Here is a 16,992-nt window from a genome sequence, read left to right as displayed (position 1 = left end):
AAGATTGTCCAAAGCTAGCAGAAGTCATTATTTTTTATATAATATCTTCAGAGCAAGATTCTATTAGTGTCAACGAGGCACTGTTTAACGTTTCTGTTTCATGGGTCATGCACTCTAGTCAAATCAAAGCACTTAGGTTTTGCTTTATCCAATAGGATATCAGTGATCTCAAGGAGCATATTTACACAGATGGTCTTAAAATTGCATATGACACCTTGACACAAAGTAAGATTTGTTCAGAATGTGGGGGAAATGGGCATCAGCATCGAGAATAAAATAAGATATTTTCCAAGATGAACAACAATAATAAAGTGAGATGGTGTGTCAAGAAAGGATAAGAAGATAAATGAATGTGGGATAGGATTTGAAGGGGGTGGGGAGCACACATGGAGAAAGAGGTATGGCAGAGACAAAGAAACCATCTCGCAATCTGCCTCGGAACAGAACTGTACTCTCAAACTCTGGCCTCAAGGGATCCTCCCACCTTGACCTTTCAGAGTGCTGGGATTACAGGTGTGGGCCACCATGCCCGGCCAAGAACTCTACTCACAAAATGTTTATGTTCCAGATTTATAAAAGAAATCAGTTAATAAGTTTGTTGTACTTCATTTAGAATAACACTGGTGAACTAATTGACATATTTAACGATCAGGTATGGCAATCCCTCCCACTTGGCATGATAAATGTGTCCCTGAGGAATTATGAGTAAAGTAGATCGTTGTGACTCAAACTTTAATTTCAAATGGAGTGGGGAGGAATGGCTATTTACAACAATGCTGGATTAAGTGACACTGAAAAGCCAAGCCTCTCACTATAGTGTCTCCGTAGTATAATACACTGAGGTGGTCACAGTTAACCAGAAGGATAGGGTTTGAGCCCATTGGGAGAACATTTGGTAATATTCTTTGTGTGTGTGTATTTTTTTTCTCTGAAGAAGGGATGGGGAAGTAGGGAGAATTGGAAAATCAAACCTCATCCTCTGGTCTGCCTGCCAATCAGAGGTAATACCAACCGAGGATGGAGAGGGCTGGAGAAGCCAGGCCTGGCTACAGCCACTGCTTTGAGATCCCCTAGTTGCAATGAACTTGCACATTTGCTGGCCCATGAATTCTCTGATACAATCTTCTTTTTGTTTTCTTTTCTAGTGTTTCTGAAAGATCTATCCAGCCCTCCGATGGCCAGCAACAACACCGCCAGCATAGCACAAGCCAGGAAGCTGGTAGAGCAGCTTAAGATGGAAGCCAACATCGACAGGATAAAGGTGAGGATGGCCTAACCCCACACTTCATCTAGCCTGAGTCTAAGGTGCATGATTTGCAGTCATCTGTCATGTGACCACTCTTTCCTAGAGAGGGATAAAACCAGTAATGACAGGAGAGCATCTTAAAGATTAGGCAGAAGTTCATTTCTAATGTGTCTTTCCCTTCTCCAGCATAAAATAATAGAATAAATTAATCCTCTTTCCCATGTAGAATTAAAAACTAACAACACAACACAACAAAAAAGCAAAACAGGTTCATGGTTAAATTCCAGTGAGAGAAATTAGAGAACACATAAAATATATCAGCACACTAGTTCCCCTCCCTGTCCTCATGGAAACCTTTTTCTTATTTGGTTTTTAATTTTTTCTGTCCTGGTTCAGGTTCTAAGGCTAAATGTCCATACTTTGTGTCTAACCCTTCTAGTTATCCTTGCATGTTATAAGTTTTTTCTTCTTTATACTTTATTGAAATTTTTTCCTGCAAAACACAAAAGTCACACCTTGCCTCCCTAAGAAGTCAAACAACAGAGAGGTTTAAGGAAAGTTCATAGTCTGTGTGTTTCTTTTTTTCCTCTCCCTCCCCAGACCTAACCTGACAGCTTTGCCTTAAGTTGGGGCTAAATCATCTGGAACGAAGACTTTAAATTCAGACCCTTTGTTGGTAGTTTTCAGATGAAAACCTTGGCCAATATGCTGTCATTATTAATAGATAGCTATGGCATGGTAGCAAAGTAAATTTCTGTTAACCATCAAAACTTTACTGCCCCAGAAGTAAAATGCCTTACCCAAGAATTCTATGAAATGCAACTCAGAAACATATCTCATTGTACTAAGCTAAAACTACAACCTTCTTCCAAATGCCCTTTTAAAACTAGAATGTTTTTGCTATTTTCTCTATACCTAATTCAGCACCTGGGCAATCCAGCTGTCCTTTGGAGTGTGACAAGGTCAATAAACTGTAGCTCATGGGCCAAATCCAGCCCACTGCCTACGTTTATAAATAAAGTTTTATTGGAACACACTCACTTACATATTGTCTATGGCTGCTTTCACTCTAAAACAGCAGAGTAGAGTGGTTGTAACAGAGAGCATATGGCCCACAAAGCTAAAATATTTACTCTCTGGTGCTTCACAGAAAGTTCACTGACCCCTGGTCTACAGCGATGGTTCTCAGCTCATCTGTGCGTTCCCAACACCCAGAGAGCTCTATAAAAGGACCAATTACCGAACCACACCCAAACCAATTAAATTAGAATCTCCTGGGGTACGATTCAGGCATCAGTATTTTTAAAAAAGAATTTTTCAGTTCATTCCAATGTATAGCCAAGGTTGAGAACCACTTTCCTATGGGAAGGAGTTTACTTCTGCTAAGTCTCATCAGGTATGTGCTAGAGAGTGAAGAGAGAGCTCTTCTTTCTCTACAAGTAAGATGAGCAAATACCCATGGACATTTTCCCATTATCCTAAACCTCCTTTGTAAAATTTGATGACCCGTAATGGACCACAGGATTTAATCAGCTCCTGCTCTTCTTTCAACAGCCTTAATTATTCTTCTTTATTCATGACTGAGACCACTAAAGGGACCTTACCTTGCTCCTTTGCCGTCTTCCTCTTCTCTTTTCTTGCTTCTTCTTTTTCACTCTCTTGCTGAAAAAGCACAAAGCGACAGGTGGGCACAATACCTGCTGAGAGAAGTATGGTGGCCCATGGATTGTCAAATCAGAAAGGGTCATTCAATTCTTTTTGAGGGAGAGGAGGTTCTGCCCATGGGCCTTCTGGAAAATACCACTTTGACTTTTGAGGTGGTCCAACTATGATAAAAGTTTGGGAAGCTTTACTGTGGTCGATGTTTTCTGTTAATATTCAGCATCCCCAGTTACTGTTCCTGAAGGAGGATGTGATGTGCTTATGGTTGATGAAAACTGACAGCAGAAGAAAGATAATAGAAATAGAGCTTTTCAGAAATAGTTTAGACTTTATCATCCCTCACCTGAATTACTGACTGCAAGGGGCTCCTATTTGCTGTCTGCAGTTCCGTCTCAACACATCTCCATCCCGCCATCAATTACCTTCCATATTCCTTCCAAATATAATGTTCTAAAAGAAAATCTAATTACATTCCTCTTTATTGAAAATCAGCTCATGATTCCCCATCACCAGTAAAATAAAATTCAGGCCCTTTAGCAGTGTATACAAAGTTCCTGTTACCCCTGTCATCTCTTCAGCTTCATTCTTGCTCTCTTTTCTGCATGCCATACAGAACCACTTTTAATTCTTTTGATGGGAATTTCAAATGCCTAGAACATCCAATCTCCTTTGCCCCTCTACCTTGCTGCTTTACTTAACACTTAACTGCATTGACTCATTAAAGATTCAGATCAAATTATTAGGTCCTTTAAAAAGTTTTCCTAGACCCTCATCATAAGGTTGGATTTTTGCTGTTTGTTCAGTTGTTCATTCATTTACTTATATAATAAATACTTTACTGAGAGCTTTCTAAATTGCAAGGGCTTGTTATGTTCTAAAGAGATGGAGATAGACAAAAACATGATTCTTGCTCTCAAAGATCCCTGACCTAGTTGGAGACTACAAAAAAATTGAATAAGGCCCATTATTGATGCAAACAAGATATCCAAGAAGCATAGTCGCCAAATGTCATCAGAAAGAAGCCAACACCACACTCTGATTGCCCTTTGAAGAGACACAAATAAATCAATACTAAAAAAGAAGCAAAGCATGAACCTGATAAACTGGGTGTGAGTAGTTGCCTTCCTAGGTGATCTTCACATTCAAATCTCTGAATCCCACTTGATGTCATTGGACCTTACATTGTTAGAAATACAGCAGCATCCTAGGCCGGGCGCCGTGGCTCACGCTTATAATCCCAGCACTTTGGGAGGCCGAGGCAGGCGGATCATGAGGTCAAGAGATCGAGACCACGGTGAAACCCCGTCTCTACTAAAAATACAAAAAAAAAATTAGCCGGGCGTGGTGGCGGGCGCCTGTAGTCCCAGCTACTCAGAGAGGCTGAGGCAGGAGAATGGCGTGAACCCAGGAGGCGGAGCTTGCAGTGAGCCGAGATCGCGCCACTGCACTCCAGTCTGGGCGACAGAGCGAGACTCCATCTCAAAAAAAAAAAAAAAAAGAAATACAGCAGCATCCTGTATTTCAGCATTTGTTCTGTACCTCAGAGCCAGGCAGGCTTGCTGTGGTGAAGTGACAGATTATTTTTAGTTGAGCAGTTGGATAAAATGTTGACTGTGTTGACACAATTGTCAGCTAGTTAGCTTAGGGCTTGGTTATCTGCCTTTAGAAGTCTTTTCAAGGCTTTTGAGCATTCAGGCTTCTCCACCTACTTTCCATACATGATCCTGTCAGCAGGAAGGGGCTTCTCCCTGAAGATCCCAGGCTTGTGATTTTCCAGTGAGAGTAGTGACCTCTTCAAGCTATAAAGGATAGAAATGGCTTTATATACATCTGGCAGAACCTACTGCAACTGAGGTGGCAAAGAATAGGACTCTTAAGAGGAGGATTTGGGGACACAGCTGGAATTGAAGTTGTTGAGGGTCCCTTAAGCAGGCGGTGGCCTTATCCGTCATGTGACCTCCAGAATAAATTATGCTGCATAGAGTAGCCCTACTCTATGAATAACATAGTCACATGGGTAACATGTTTGTTTTTTAAGCCTTCTTGTTTTCTATCCCTTTACATCACAGACCCTGGGAGATTTGGGCTAAGTGAACCCATTATCTGTTCATAAGCCTCAGGCATATATAAATTATACTCCCAGCCTCTTTGTATTTCTTTGTTAGGATTTCATTCAAGGACAGAGGGTAAAGAGAAATAAAAGGAAATTGGGAAGAGAGTTAGGGGAAGGGGGAGAGAGGGGCTGTGGACTGTGACACCTGGATGAATGAAACAGCAATAGACTCACACTAACACTGACCAAAGACAAAATGAAAGAAACCTTGTCCTTAGAGTACAAGAGGAGGGAACATGCACAAAAGTAAAGGACAGCAGGGCTTCGGTAAATCTCTTTATTCATCATTGTATTAGGACTCTTTGAGTTTCTAATTATAGGAATCTAAACCAAGCTAGCTTAAGCAGAAAGAGGTACTGATTATAAAAGATACAGGATGTCTCAATCCAAGAGCAGAAATGTGGCTAGATAGGCAGTGGAAGTGAGAACTGGAAGGCCATTGAGAACTGTGAGTGCTCCGTCACCTGTCTCTGCTTCTCTCTCTGTGTCTGCCTCCTCCTTTTCCTGGGAAGAAGGGATTTTTAGCTGCCAGGTCCATATAGCAGGCACAAGATGGCTGCCCATGGTTCCCAGGATCACAACTCATAGTTCCAGCTCTGTGAAAAAAGAGATGGCTTGATTCAATCCTTTTCAGTCTCCATGGCACATAGTCCTAGAGTGCCATCTCTGTTCCAGCAAGAATGAGCTGTCTCCAGCTTCAATCAGCTGACATTCAAATTGAACTCCATTATACAGACATAGCCCCTAGGAATTAACCTGCCCATGTAGAGGAATGGGAATGGGAATGGGAATCATTGTAAGCTGGAAAGATGCTCTTTGGCAGGAGATGCTATTAATACTATGAAAAATAATGTAAATTTAAGAGCAAAAGATACAAGATGCAAGTCCAGGAGCATGGGTAAAATGATTGCTTCTTAACTAATTGGCTTCTCCATAAATTGACCCCACAGAAAAATGTCTCATTTCTCCCATATACTCCCAACAGACCTTTCCAAGTGATTCCCTTTATCATTCTAAAAGTGTGCTATGCAAAGTGTCACCTCTCTGGTTATTCTGGGTTTCTCACTGAGAATACCCTTCCCCCTTATTTCTTTGCCTCTCCCAATCTTATTCCTCCTTTAGGGGTTAGCTCAAGTTCCTACTTGTTCATGAATCTCTTTTTCTATTCTATTTACTAACCAATTTACTAATTAGTTTCATCTTCACCAAATAAATGTTTCCACCTAGACTACATAGTCCTTTTCAAAGACCATGTTGTCTACTTGTTTGCATCTTTCATGGTACTGGGGTACACAAGCATTTTGTAAAAGCTTTTTTTAGTAGACAGCTTTAAGTTTGTATATTAACAGTGTCATATAACAAAACATTACTGTATTCCCCATGACATTCCCAGTTACATTTATGGACTTGGAGATTCCAAGCATGAATGTAACTGGACAAATAAGACCGTGGTAATGGGGGATTCAAATTAAATATTTTTTAAAAGGATGGAATTAGTCATTTTAAAGAAAGATAAATTGTTTCATATCATTGTATGATCATAAGTATCTAGCATTTATAGTGTGCGTTCTGTTTAAAACACTTTAACATATAAAAAGAACAGACTGACTTTCACAATGAGGACAAATATGTATAAATTAGTGAGCCAAATATTGACATTTCTAATGATTAAGTCATCTTTATGATGATTATGATAATAGATTGAAATTGAACTTCATGGAACCCTGTAGTGAGAAATGGTCCAGTTAGACACCATGCTTGGAAATAGAGAGAGGACATATATTCTAGGTTTAGGACATTTTAAGTATTTTTCCAGCATTTGAGCTGAGAGTATCCCTTCCCTAAAATGCTTGTGTTCAATTTTATTAGGAAAAATGGAATACAATCCTCCTTCTAGGCCAATTCCAACCTCACCCTAAATATCTCTTTCTCCAACTCTTCATTTATACCCTTTAAAATATCCTTTGCAATAAGTTGGAAATAGCAAGTAAACTGTTTTGTTGGGTTCTGTGAGCTACTCTAGCAAATTATCCAACCTGAAGAGGTAGTCATGGGAACCTCTGATTTGTAGCCAAGTTGGACAGAAGTTGTGAGGCATTTGAAATGGGGCAGGGGCAGTCTTGTGAGACTAAGCTCTTAACCTGTGGGATCTGTTTCTATCTCCACATGGATAGTATCAGAATTGAATTAAATTGTAGGACATGCAGGTGGGCCAGAGAATTGCTTGGTGTGGGAAAACCTACACATCTGGTATCAGAAAAGAAGTATGTAGAGTGGTGTGAGTATAGATTAGGAGGAAACAGTTGGATTGTTTTTCTAGATACACTTCCCATCTCAAGCCTCCATCCAGTATAATCTTTGAAATCCTTTTAAAAAACAAATTAAAGTTAAGTCAACCTTAGATGGCTCCATTAATGCAGGCAACCCAACTAAAGCCATGATTTTATGACTGATACCCTTAATGCACAGGCAATTTCCCGTGTCTATAGGCAATGACAGCCTGTCTGTGCTTATTTTTTTGCCTGATGGCTTGCAAGCATTTTGCAACATCAATTTTAAGATGTGTCTCAATTTCAGATGTAATGAAGATGGATTATATCTCTACCTTCTGTTTAAATTTGGGGATCTGGTTTTTATCCTTACTGACAACTGCTTCGTCTTGGCATTGTCAAGCAATCTTCCTAGAGTAATTCTCCTATTTTTTTGGAGCCTAGAATCACAGTCCGGTAGCCTTCATTGAAGCTGTCTAGAGTACCACCTGCCCCACCCCGCCACCCCCACAACTCCTTACTTCCTGGTTCTCAGTCCCAGTCTGGTTTGGTGAGGATGCTGGATAGCAGGATTTCAGCAATTGCTGATCTGGGGAGATCCTTGCTGTGATCAAAAGTGAAGTCCTTCACTTGTGCAGTAGATCCCATCTCTCTAACCAAAAAACCTCCTCCAGCAGTTTATTCTTCCACCTTCTGTCTATCCTGCATCATCAGTTTTTGATTCTCTACATCATTTCCATTATCATACAAACATGGTGTTATTTCTCCATCTTAAAATTTGATTGTTTTCTTGATCCCTCAACTTCCCCTTCTAGCAACTGCCTCAATTGTTTACATTTTTCGCAGTATGACTTTGAAAAAAATATCTATATCCACCATCTCTAATTTCTCTTTTCCTTTTCTTTTGCAAAGTCATTTTTATTCTGGAAATAATCTCAAAGTTACAGAAGAGTTGCATGTATGGTGCAAAGAATTTTGTTTTCTCCTGAACCAGTTGAGAATAAGTTGTCAAAAGATGTCCTGTCACCTCTGAATACTGTAATGTGTATTTTCTACAAGTATGGACATTCTTCTATATACTCATAATACAATCTTCAGAATCAGGAAATTAACACTGACCCATTACTACCTTCTAATCCTGAGATCCCATTTAAGTATGCAAGTCATCCAGGTAATGTCCCTTTTAGCGAGAGGACCAAGTTCAGAATCATTTGTTGCATTTAGTTGTCCTGTCTGGCACAGTTCTTTAGACTTCCGTGACCTTCATGACCTTGACACTTTTGGAGATTATAGGCCATTTATTTTTTAGAATGTCACTCAGTTTGGGTTTGTCAGATAATTAAATTCAGGTAACAGAACTTTGGCATTAATATCATAGAACTAATGGAGTATTTATTTCCTTGTGTTATATTGGTGGGACATTATCTCAAATTGTTACTGACTGGTAATGTTAAGTTTCACTACCTGACTAATGTGTTTTCCAGATTTCTCCACACAAACCTATTTGTTTTCTTTTTGAAGTTAAAAAGTATTTGGAATTTGGGGAGGAATTTCCTCTTTTATTCAGTGGTTTACAGTCTGCTACTGTCATCATGTATTTTGATGTTTCTGTTGGCACAGACTGAAAGTGGTTATTGTGTCCTTTTGGCTTGCTGCCCTCATTCTTCGAGCACTTTCTCAGTTTTTGGCACAGAAAGATGTTCTAGGCTCCCCTTGTTTTCGCTGCCCCAGTCCTGGAATCATCCTTTTTTCCAAAGAGCACTGGTTCCTGGTTCCTGGTTCCTTTGAGAATGGTATTTAGAAACCAAGATCTAGATGCCAAATGTGCTCACTGCTGAAGTGTTGCTGTCGCCAGGACCTCCCAGTGGATAGAGCTAGAAAATACAGTCATACAATTAGTCTCTCTCTCTCTCTCTCCTGTACCCCCCCATTTATATTTCTTTCTATATCTGTATGTATGTGTATATGTAACCATAAGTTCTCACCGATACCACCAATTCCTACCCTACACTGCAGGGTTCATTCCAGTTTTGTACTTTCCGTATTTGTAACTCCCCTCACCTGCAGTGAGACACCTGGCTCCCCTTATCCTTGTTTGGTCACTGTCTTGTAGGGAACCAAGCTTCCACTCCATGGCCTCCTCTCCCCACATGGATGCCTTGCACATTCATTCAGGTTCCTATACTTCTTACCAGGCTGGACCCTGCATAGATGTTCTCCTTATCCTCCTTCAGCTCTGATATCCCATCATGAGTCCCTGAGCTAATGTAAAAGCCTAACTTGCTTGGTCCTACCTAATCGTTTTAAGATTGAATTGTCCAGGAAGAAGAAGGAGCAGAAGGCCCATTTATTCTTAAACCCATTCCAATGAGGCTTTCACACCCACCATTCCACTGAAGCTTCTCTCATCAAGATCACCAATGACTCCAGACTGCTAAGTTTAATAGTTACTAGTTTTCATCTTATTTGATGTCTTGGCAGCATTTGACATGACTGATGACTCATTGTGCCTTGAAACTCTTTATTTGTCTCTTAGTAATGCCTACTTTCACAGGCTACCCCTTATAATTCTCCTCTGGTTTGTCTTAGGCTCTCCAACTTATTACATTCAAGGGTCCTAGGGTTCATTCGTTACTCAGCTCTACTTTCTTGGTGATCTTGTTAGTTCCCAAGGCTTAATGTACCATCTCTAGGACCTCGATTACCAAATTTATAGCTCTAGCCCAATTATTTATCTCAAAGTCCAGCATCATACATCTCACTAATAAACATTTCAATTTCAATCTGTCTAAAACTGCATTCTTGATCTTCACCCCCAAAAGTCTCTTGTCATAGCCCTACCCAGCTCCACTGACAGCAAGTTCATTTTTCATTTGCTTGGTCCAAAAACTTAGAGTTATTCTTAATTTTCCTTTTTTATTCATACTGTGCATCTAATCTATTAGAAAATCCTGGTGATTCTACATTCAAATGCTATTTATCCAGAATTAGACTACTTTGTACCACCTCTGCTGCTACTACTCTATTCTGAATCCCTGTTGCCCTTCACTTTGATAAAGCAGTAGCCTCCAGGGTGGTCTCTGCTTCTACCCTTGACTCCCATAGAGTACTGTTCACAACACAGCATTCTGAGTGCTTCTTTAGAATGTAAGTCAGTGGGTCACCATTTATGTTACTGTAACTTTCATTTTGTAAGTTTCTACCAAAAGATTGATTATTTTATTAATTAAGCTTAACTATTGCAACCTGTTCCCCAGACCCCTCCCTACCGCCACCAACACACTCTCTCAATCCCCTTTACCCTGATCTACTTTTTTATTTTCTCATGAACTTACTACCTTCCAACATTCTCTATATAACCACTATGTTTCATTGCCTAGTCTCACCATTCTCCCACTGAAATACTATATAAGCAATTTGATTATGCTGTGCATTGGTGTAGTTTGATTTATGTTTCTTCATTTGGGGTTTCTTGAGTTACTTGAACCTGTGGATTTGTAGTTTTCATTAAATTTGGAAATTTTTCAGCCATTATATCTTCAAATATTTTTTCTTTATCTTTCACTCCCCATATCTCTCTTCTTCTTCGTGGACTCCAATTATATGTGTATTAAGCCATTTGAAGTTGTCTCCTATCTCAGTGTGTTTTGTTCATTTTTTTTTTCAGTCTATTTTCTCTCTGCACTTCATTTTGGATAGTTTCTATTGCTATCTTCAAGTTCACTAATCTTTCTTCTACAGTGGCTAATCTACTGCTAATTCTATTCATTGTATTTTTCACCTCATTGTATTTTTTCATCTCTACATATTTGATTTGTGCCTTTTTATATCTTCCATATGTCTTTTTATCATGTGTTGATTTATTCTACCTTCTTGATCATGTGGACAATATTAACAATTGTTATTTTAATAATATTCATGTCTATAAATCTACTGCTAATTCTATTCATTGTATTTTTCATCTCATTGTATTTTTTCATGTCTACATATTTGATTTGTGCCTTTTTATATCTTCCTTATGTCTTTTTATCATGTGTTGATTTATTCTACCTTCTTTATCATGTGGACAATGTTAACAATTGTTAAAATAACAATTGTTTAAAAATAACTATTGTTACTTTTGTTAAAGTATTTAACAATTGTTAAAATAACAGCTAAGTTACTTGGAAACATTTTGATCTATTCAAGACTTACTTTTCAACTTTTCAACTTTGATAGGTGGGTCCACAACATTTAACCTGGGGCTATATGGCACCACTAATGAAGTAATAACCTTGTTAGGACTCTACTCAATGTCTTGTGTGCTGGGAAGCCTTTCTACTCTGGCCCTATGTGATCTCCAGGATTGTTTTACTTGCTCCTTCCTGATATTCTTTGCATAGCCTTAAGTGGTTTTCTCCTATGCATGTGCCAATCAGTATTCAGCTAAAGACTCAAGATGAATCCTCCAGAGGCCTTAAGAGCTTTCTCTCCCCCAGTGTAATTCTTTCTTCTCTGCTATTCTCTCCTCAACTCAGGGAGATTGCTGAACTCTGTCTGGGTACTCCCTCCCTGTGCGGTGGCAGGCAGTAAGCTGGGGCAACTGTAGAATTTATCTTATCTCCCTTCTCTCAGGGATCACTCCTCTGTGCCACCTATTGTCTAACAGTTAAAAATTATTTCATCATATATTCTGCCCAGTTTTTAATTTGAGGCAGGAGAGTTTAGTTGGCCCTTATTACTCCATCATAGCCAAAATTGGAAGTATAGAATGCTGTATAAACTCTACAGGGACATGCATCTTTGTATATTTTGTTCCCTGATTATTGCAAGTATCCAGACCACACCTGGCATGTTAGATGCTCAGTAAATATTCGTTGCATGAAATATCTGTCAAAGATTATGTTTGAGAACTCCTTCAGCAATAACTATGAGTGCTGAATATGTGTCAGGCACTGATTATACAGTGGTAAATAACACAGGTGTGGTTCCTGCCTTCGGGGAGCCCCGAGCCTAAAGGGAAAGGCAAATATTAAATGGCAAATAAACAAACGATGTCCGTAATTATAAATTGTGATAGCAATTTATAATTTCTGTGAAAGAGAAGAATGTGAGAAAGTAGTCTGAGAGAAAATAACCAGGAAAGTCACTGTGGATGAGGCGATCAGTGAAGGTTCTGCAAGGAGGTGGTATTTCTGCTGACTTCTGAAGGAAGATGATAAGCCAACCCATTGAGGAGATGAAGAGAACAATGTTCTAGGATACTGAATATGTGACACTCTGAGGCAAAAAAGAACTTGGAGCTTTCAAAAAGTAAAGGAGATATTTGAGAGGGAAGAATGCTACAGCATGAAATTGGAGAGAGGGGAAGGCCCAAAACATGCAATACCCACAGGCTGTTTTACAAAGTTTTGGTTTTCTACAAATTACAATGAGAAGTTATTGAAGGCTTTAAATAGGGGAATGATAGGAATCCACTTGTATTTTTAAAATATCTTTCTAGCTACAGTATAGAGAATACTACTTCTGCATAATTATGAACACAGGAAGTCATTTAAAACTGAGATAATTAAACATTTTTGTGCTCTTGACTCATTTGTCTGTCTGCTCAAGCCTATGGTCTCCTTCTTAGAATCATGTTTTTAAATTACAAAAGAAACTAATTATATTGACATCAGGGTCATTAGAATATTTTTATAAAATGTTTTAAATAATATTCTTTAAAATATTTAAAATATCAATTTTTAAAAATATATGTGATGTAGTTATACATAGGTAATCCTTTGTTAACTGATTATGTAAGATCTAATAGGTCTACAATCGTAAGGTGGATGAACATAAATGCAATGTTGAGGTGTCTGCAATGAATATAATGTGATTGAAAGTATCTGGTATCTATCAGTGGCCAAGTCACATGTACTGCTAGGGCTACTGCAGTGTGTTGTCTATATATATATATATATATATATATATATTTTTTTTTTTTTTTTTTTTTTTTTTTTTTGAGACAGAGTCTCGCTGTTTCACCCAGGCTGGAGTGCAGTGGCACAATCTCGGCTCACTGCAGGCTCCATCCCCCGGGGTTCACGCCATTCTCCTGCCTCAGCCTCCTGCGTAGCTGGGACTACAGGCGCCCGCCACCTCGCCCAGCTAATTTTTTGTATTTTTAGTAGAGACAGGGTTTCACCGTGTTAGCCAGGATGGTCGCGATCTACTGACCTCGTGATCCGCCCGCCTCGGCCTCCCAAAGTGCTGGGATTACAGGCGTGAGCCACCGTGCCCGGCCTATATTTATAATGAGAGGAAATGCTAAATTTCCATTTGAGGTTAGTGAAAAATAAAGATGTAAATTTTTTGTATTATTTGAAGTTCATATACCACCCCCCGAATTCGATCCGTGGAACCCTGGGGTAATCCAAATCAATTGCCTTTTATTTACAAAGTTATTTTAGTAATCACAAAGAGAGAAGACTGCAGTATGAACTGGGGTAGCTGCAATAGATATAACAGGAAGGGAGCCAAATTTGAGATATCTTTGGAGGAAGAATCAACAGGACAGAAAAGCGAGAGATTTTCTGGAGTTATTGGGGAAATCTTCATAGAAGAAGTAGGCATAGGAATGTAAAAGAAGCTGTGTGCAAAATATTAGCAGGGATTGTCAGCAGAAAGATCTGCTAGGCACACTATTGCTGTGACTCATTATAAGGCACAGGACAAGGAAGACAGCCACAGGTTAGAAAGGAGGAATGTTCATGAAGATTAAGTCAGGGACATTGAGACTCGCAACTCAGTAGCTCAGGAGCTGTGGGACCTGGGGCAAACACTTAATGAAGCCTCCACTTCACATATTTAAGATGAGAATGATAATAGCTTGTGACCCACAATGTTGTTGTAAGGATTAAATAAGATACCGTATGTAAAGTGGTTAGCACAGTTCTGACACATAGCAAGGGCTGATAAATATTAGCAATTATTCTAATTACTGCTGGGATTCTGACACTGTTGGAGCATTGCCCACAGGAGATTGCAATCTTGTTGAGGAAACAAGATAAAACACATAATGTATTTTAAGAAGGAAACCATTCAGAATCAAATGTTCAAAAGATATGAGCAACTCTGTTATTAAATTTTCCTAGTATAGTACTTCCTGTATCATAAAAAGATTGTGAATATTCATGCTACATAGTTGTATGTGAGTGCTGCAAATGAGTAGGGATGAACGGTGCTGCTTCTCTTCGTAACAAATGAGTTTTAGATGTCACTGATTTACAGTCTCTGCTGCCTAACAGCTAAGCTCCTGTTTGGTGTAACAATGACTATTGCTCAAGCAAGAAGAAAGAACGAAGAAAAAAAGTGATCTCACTTCAGTCTGAAAGTCTGTCCTTTGTTTTCATGTAGGGGAGCTAAGACAGAAACAGGCTGTTTCCTTTCATTTTGTCATAAAAGCATTTCATAAAGAATTTCAATTTTAACCTTTGGAACAAAGCCCACATTTGAGTAGTTTATATGCAGATGGCTGTGGCTTAATGGCAACACATTTGAGTTCAAGTTCTTTTTCTGCTGTGTGCGCTTTGCTGTATGATATTGAACAACTTATATAATCTGCTGAGCCTCAATTTTTCATCTATAAAAAGAGGATAATAATTCTTACCTCAGGATTACTGTGAAGATCAAAAGAGGAAATTTAACTCAATGTCTGGAACAAAATAAGTATACAATAAAAATATTTTTATAAGTACTGTAATGTCTATTAAAAAGTGAGACTGATTTTTACATACATATCATGTATTGGGTTGACTAGTGTCCCCTAAAATTTATGCCCACCTGGAATCTTAGAATGTGACCTTACTTGGAAATAGGGTATTTGTAGATGTAATCAAATTAAGAGGAATCATACTGGATTAGGGTAACTCTAACTGGTGAGATGGGAAATTTGGACACACAGAGAGGAGAATGCCACATAAAGACACAGACACTCAGGAGAGAATTCCATGTGAAAATAGAGACAGAGATTGGAGTGATATGTCTATAAGCCAAGGGATACCAAAGATTGCCAGCAACCACCAGACACTAGGAGAGAAGCATGGAACAGATTCTCGCTCAGAGCCTCCAGAAGGGACCAACCATGCTGATGCCTTGATTTCAAACTGCTAGTCTCTAACAGAATAAATTTCTGTTGTTTTAAGTTACCCAGTTTGTGATGACTTGTTCAAGACAGCCAGAGGAAACAAATACACAAACCAATACCTGTACCTCTTTGTGTCAATTAGGGTTGGCTAGATGTTGTGGTAGTAACAGAAGGTGCCCTACCCTTCATTCTTAGGGGTTTGCAACAGCACAGGCACACGTCTCACTCCTACCACATGTCAATCATAAATCAGCTGCCACTCCACACCATGTCACCTTCATCAGGGATGCTGGCAGATGGAGCAGCCTCTGTCCGGAATGTTGCCTCTATCTGTTCTGTGACAAAGGGAACAGAGTCCAAAAATTCAAGGGTTTATGGGATGAGAAATGGAAACTGATTTCCCTACCCAACCAGTAAATCATAAAGTTGAAGTAGCCTTAAGTAACAAAGACCGGGTGCAGTGGCTTACACCTGTAATCCCAGGACTCCGGAAGGTGAGGCGGGAGGATGGCTTCAGGTCAAGCGTTCAAGACCAGCCTGGGCAACATAGCAAGAAATTTTTTGAAAAACCAGCTAGGCATGGTGGCATGCACCTGTAGTCCCAGCTACTTGGGAGGCTGAGGCAGGAGTGACAAAGGTTTAATCAACTCAGCCCTGGGACAAGAAACAAATCAAGGGTATTGCCACTGCCATTTGTTAAAACCTCTGCATCAATTAAGAGGGTTCCTCATAAATTATTTCAGTTGGACGAAGTGGTATAGAGGAAGGGACATGGCAAACTGTGCATTGGCTCCTAAAGTTTCTGCCCATAAGTGATCCACATAAATTCTGCTCACATCTCTCTGGCCAGAGCAAGCTTATGTCACTGGGCAAGTCTGATGTCATCATGTGGGCATGTATGTCCCACTTGTAGGGAGGGGTAGTGACTATCTTTAGTAATAATATAATTCACCCAAATCTTAAATTAGATTATCCTTTCAGTAGTTGCTTTGATATCCTTTCAGTAGTTACTTGAAAGGTTTTCATAGTAGTACAGTGGTGTTGCTTTCATGTGGAAATGTGTTATTTTATGTAATAAATTTGACCCCAAATGGCATTCCCCAGGTTGATCATTTACCTAGTCCCCAGATGTAGCTATAGATGACTTTTAGTTTATTTCCTGAAACTAAATCCACCCTCTCATGTAGTAAAAATTTCCTCTGGTGAAGATGGTCGAAGGAAGGTACTACAGGGAATTCCTAACAAGGAGCTACAAATATGTTGTAAGAAATGATAGCATCGCCAGAATCAGTGACAGCCTCCCAGTGAAACATCACTAAAAGGCACAATGCTTGGTTAAAGTCACAGATATAACATTTTAATATATATGATGTATAAAAATATGTTCTATATAGTGTATGTATATACATAGATATACCTCCTGATGCATCTGCTTAAAAAGGGAAATTGACATGGCGTTAGGCATCCCTAGCACAATTCCTGAAGCAGAGAGTCACGACTACAAAATGATAATAATGGCTAGCCTGTGTGGAAAGCTTGCTATGTGCCAGACGCTAAATGATTTACATGGATTATTTCATTTAACCCTTGTTAC

The 16,992-nt window shown here is 39.2% G+C and overlaps 1 protein-coding gene across 9 annotated transcripts in view; it reads left to right on the top strand.

Moving 5' to 3' along the window:
• GNG2 (G protein subunit gamma 2) overlaps positions 1-16,992 on the top strand; it is a 156,511-nt gene that overhangs the window by 135,590 nt on the left and 3,929 nt on the right. For all 9 annotated transcript variants that reach the window (XM_055289374.2, XM_055289373.2, XM_055289371.2 and 6 more), the window contains one exon: positions 1,146-1,261. In XM_055289374.2, coding sequence (XP_055145349.1) covers positions 1,175-1,261 — 87 coding nt within the window. In that variant the 5' untranslated portion in view covers positions 1,146-1,174. The remainder of the gene's footprint in view (positions 1-1,145; positions 1,262-16,992) is intronic.

The sequence above is a fragment of the Symphalangus syndactylus genome, chromosome 8, assembly GCF_028878055.3.
Source record: "Symphalangus syndactylus isolate Jambi chromosome 8, NHGRI_mSymSyn1-v2.1_pri, whole genome shotgun sequence".
In the NCBI taxonomy this organism is placed as follows: Eukaryota; Metazoa; Chordata; class Mammalia; order Primates; family Hylobatidae; genus Symphalangus; species Symphalangus syndactylus.
Note: the sequence above shows the minus strand (reverse complement) of the source record. Positions and strands in the feature narration are given on the sequence as shown.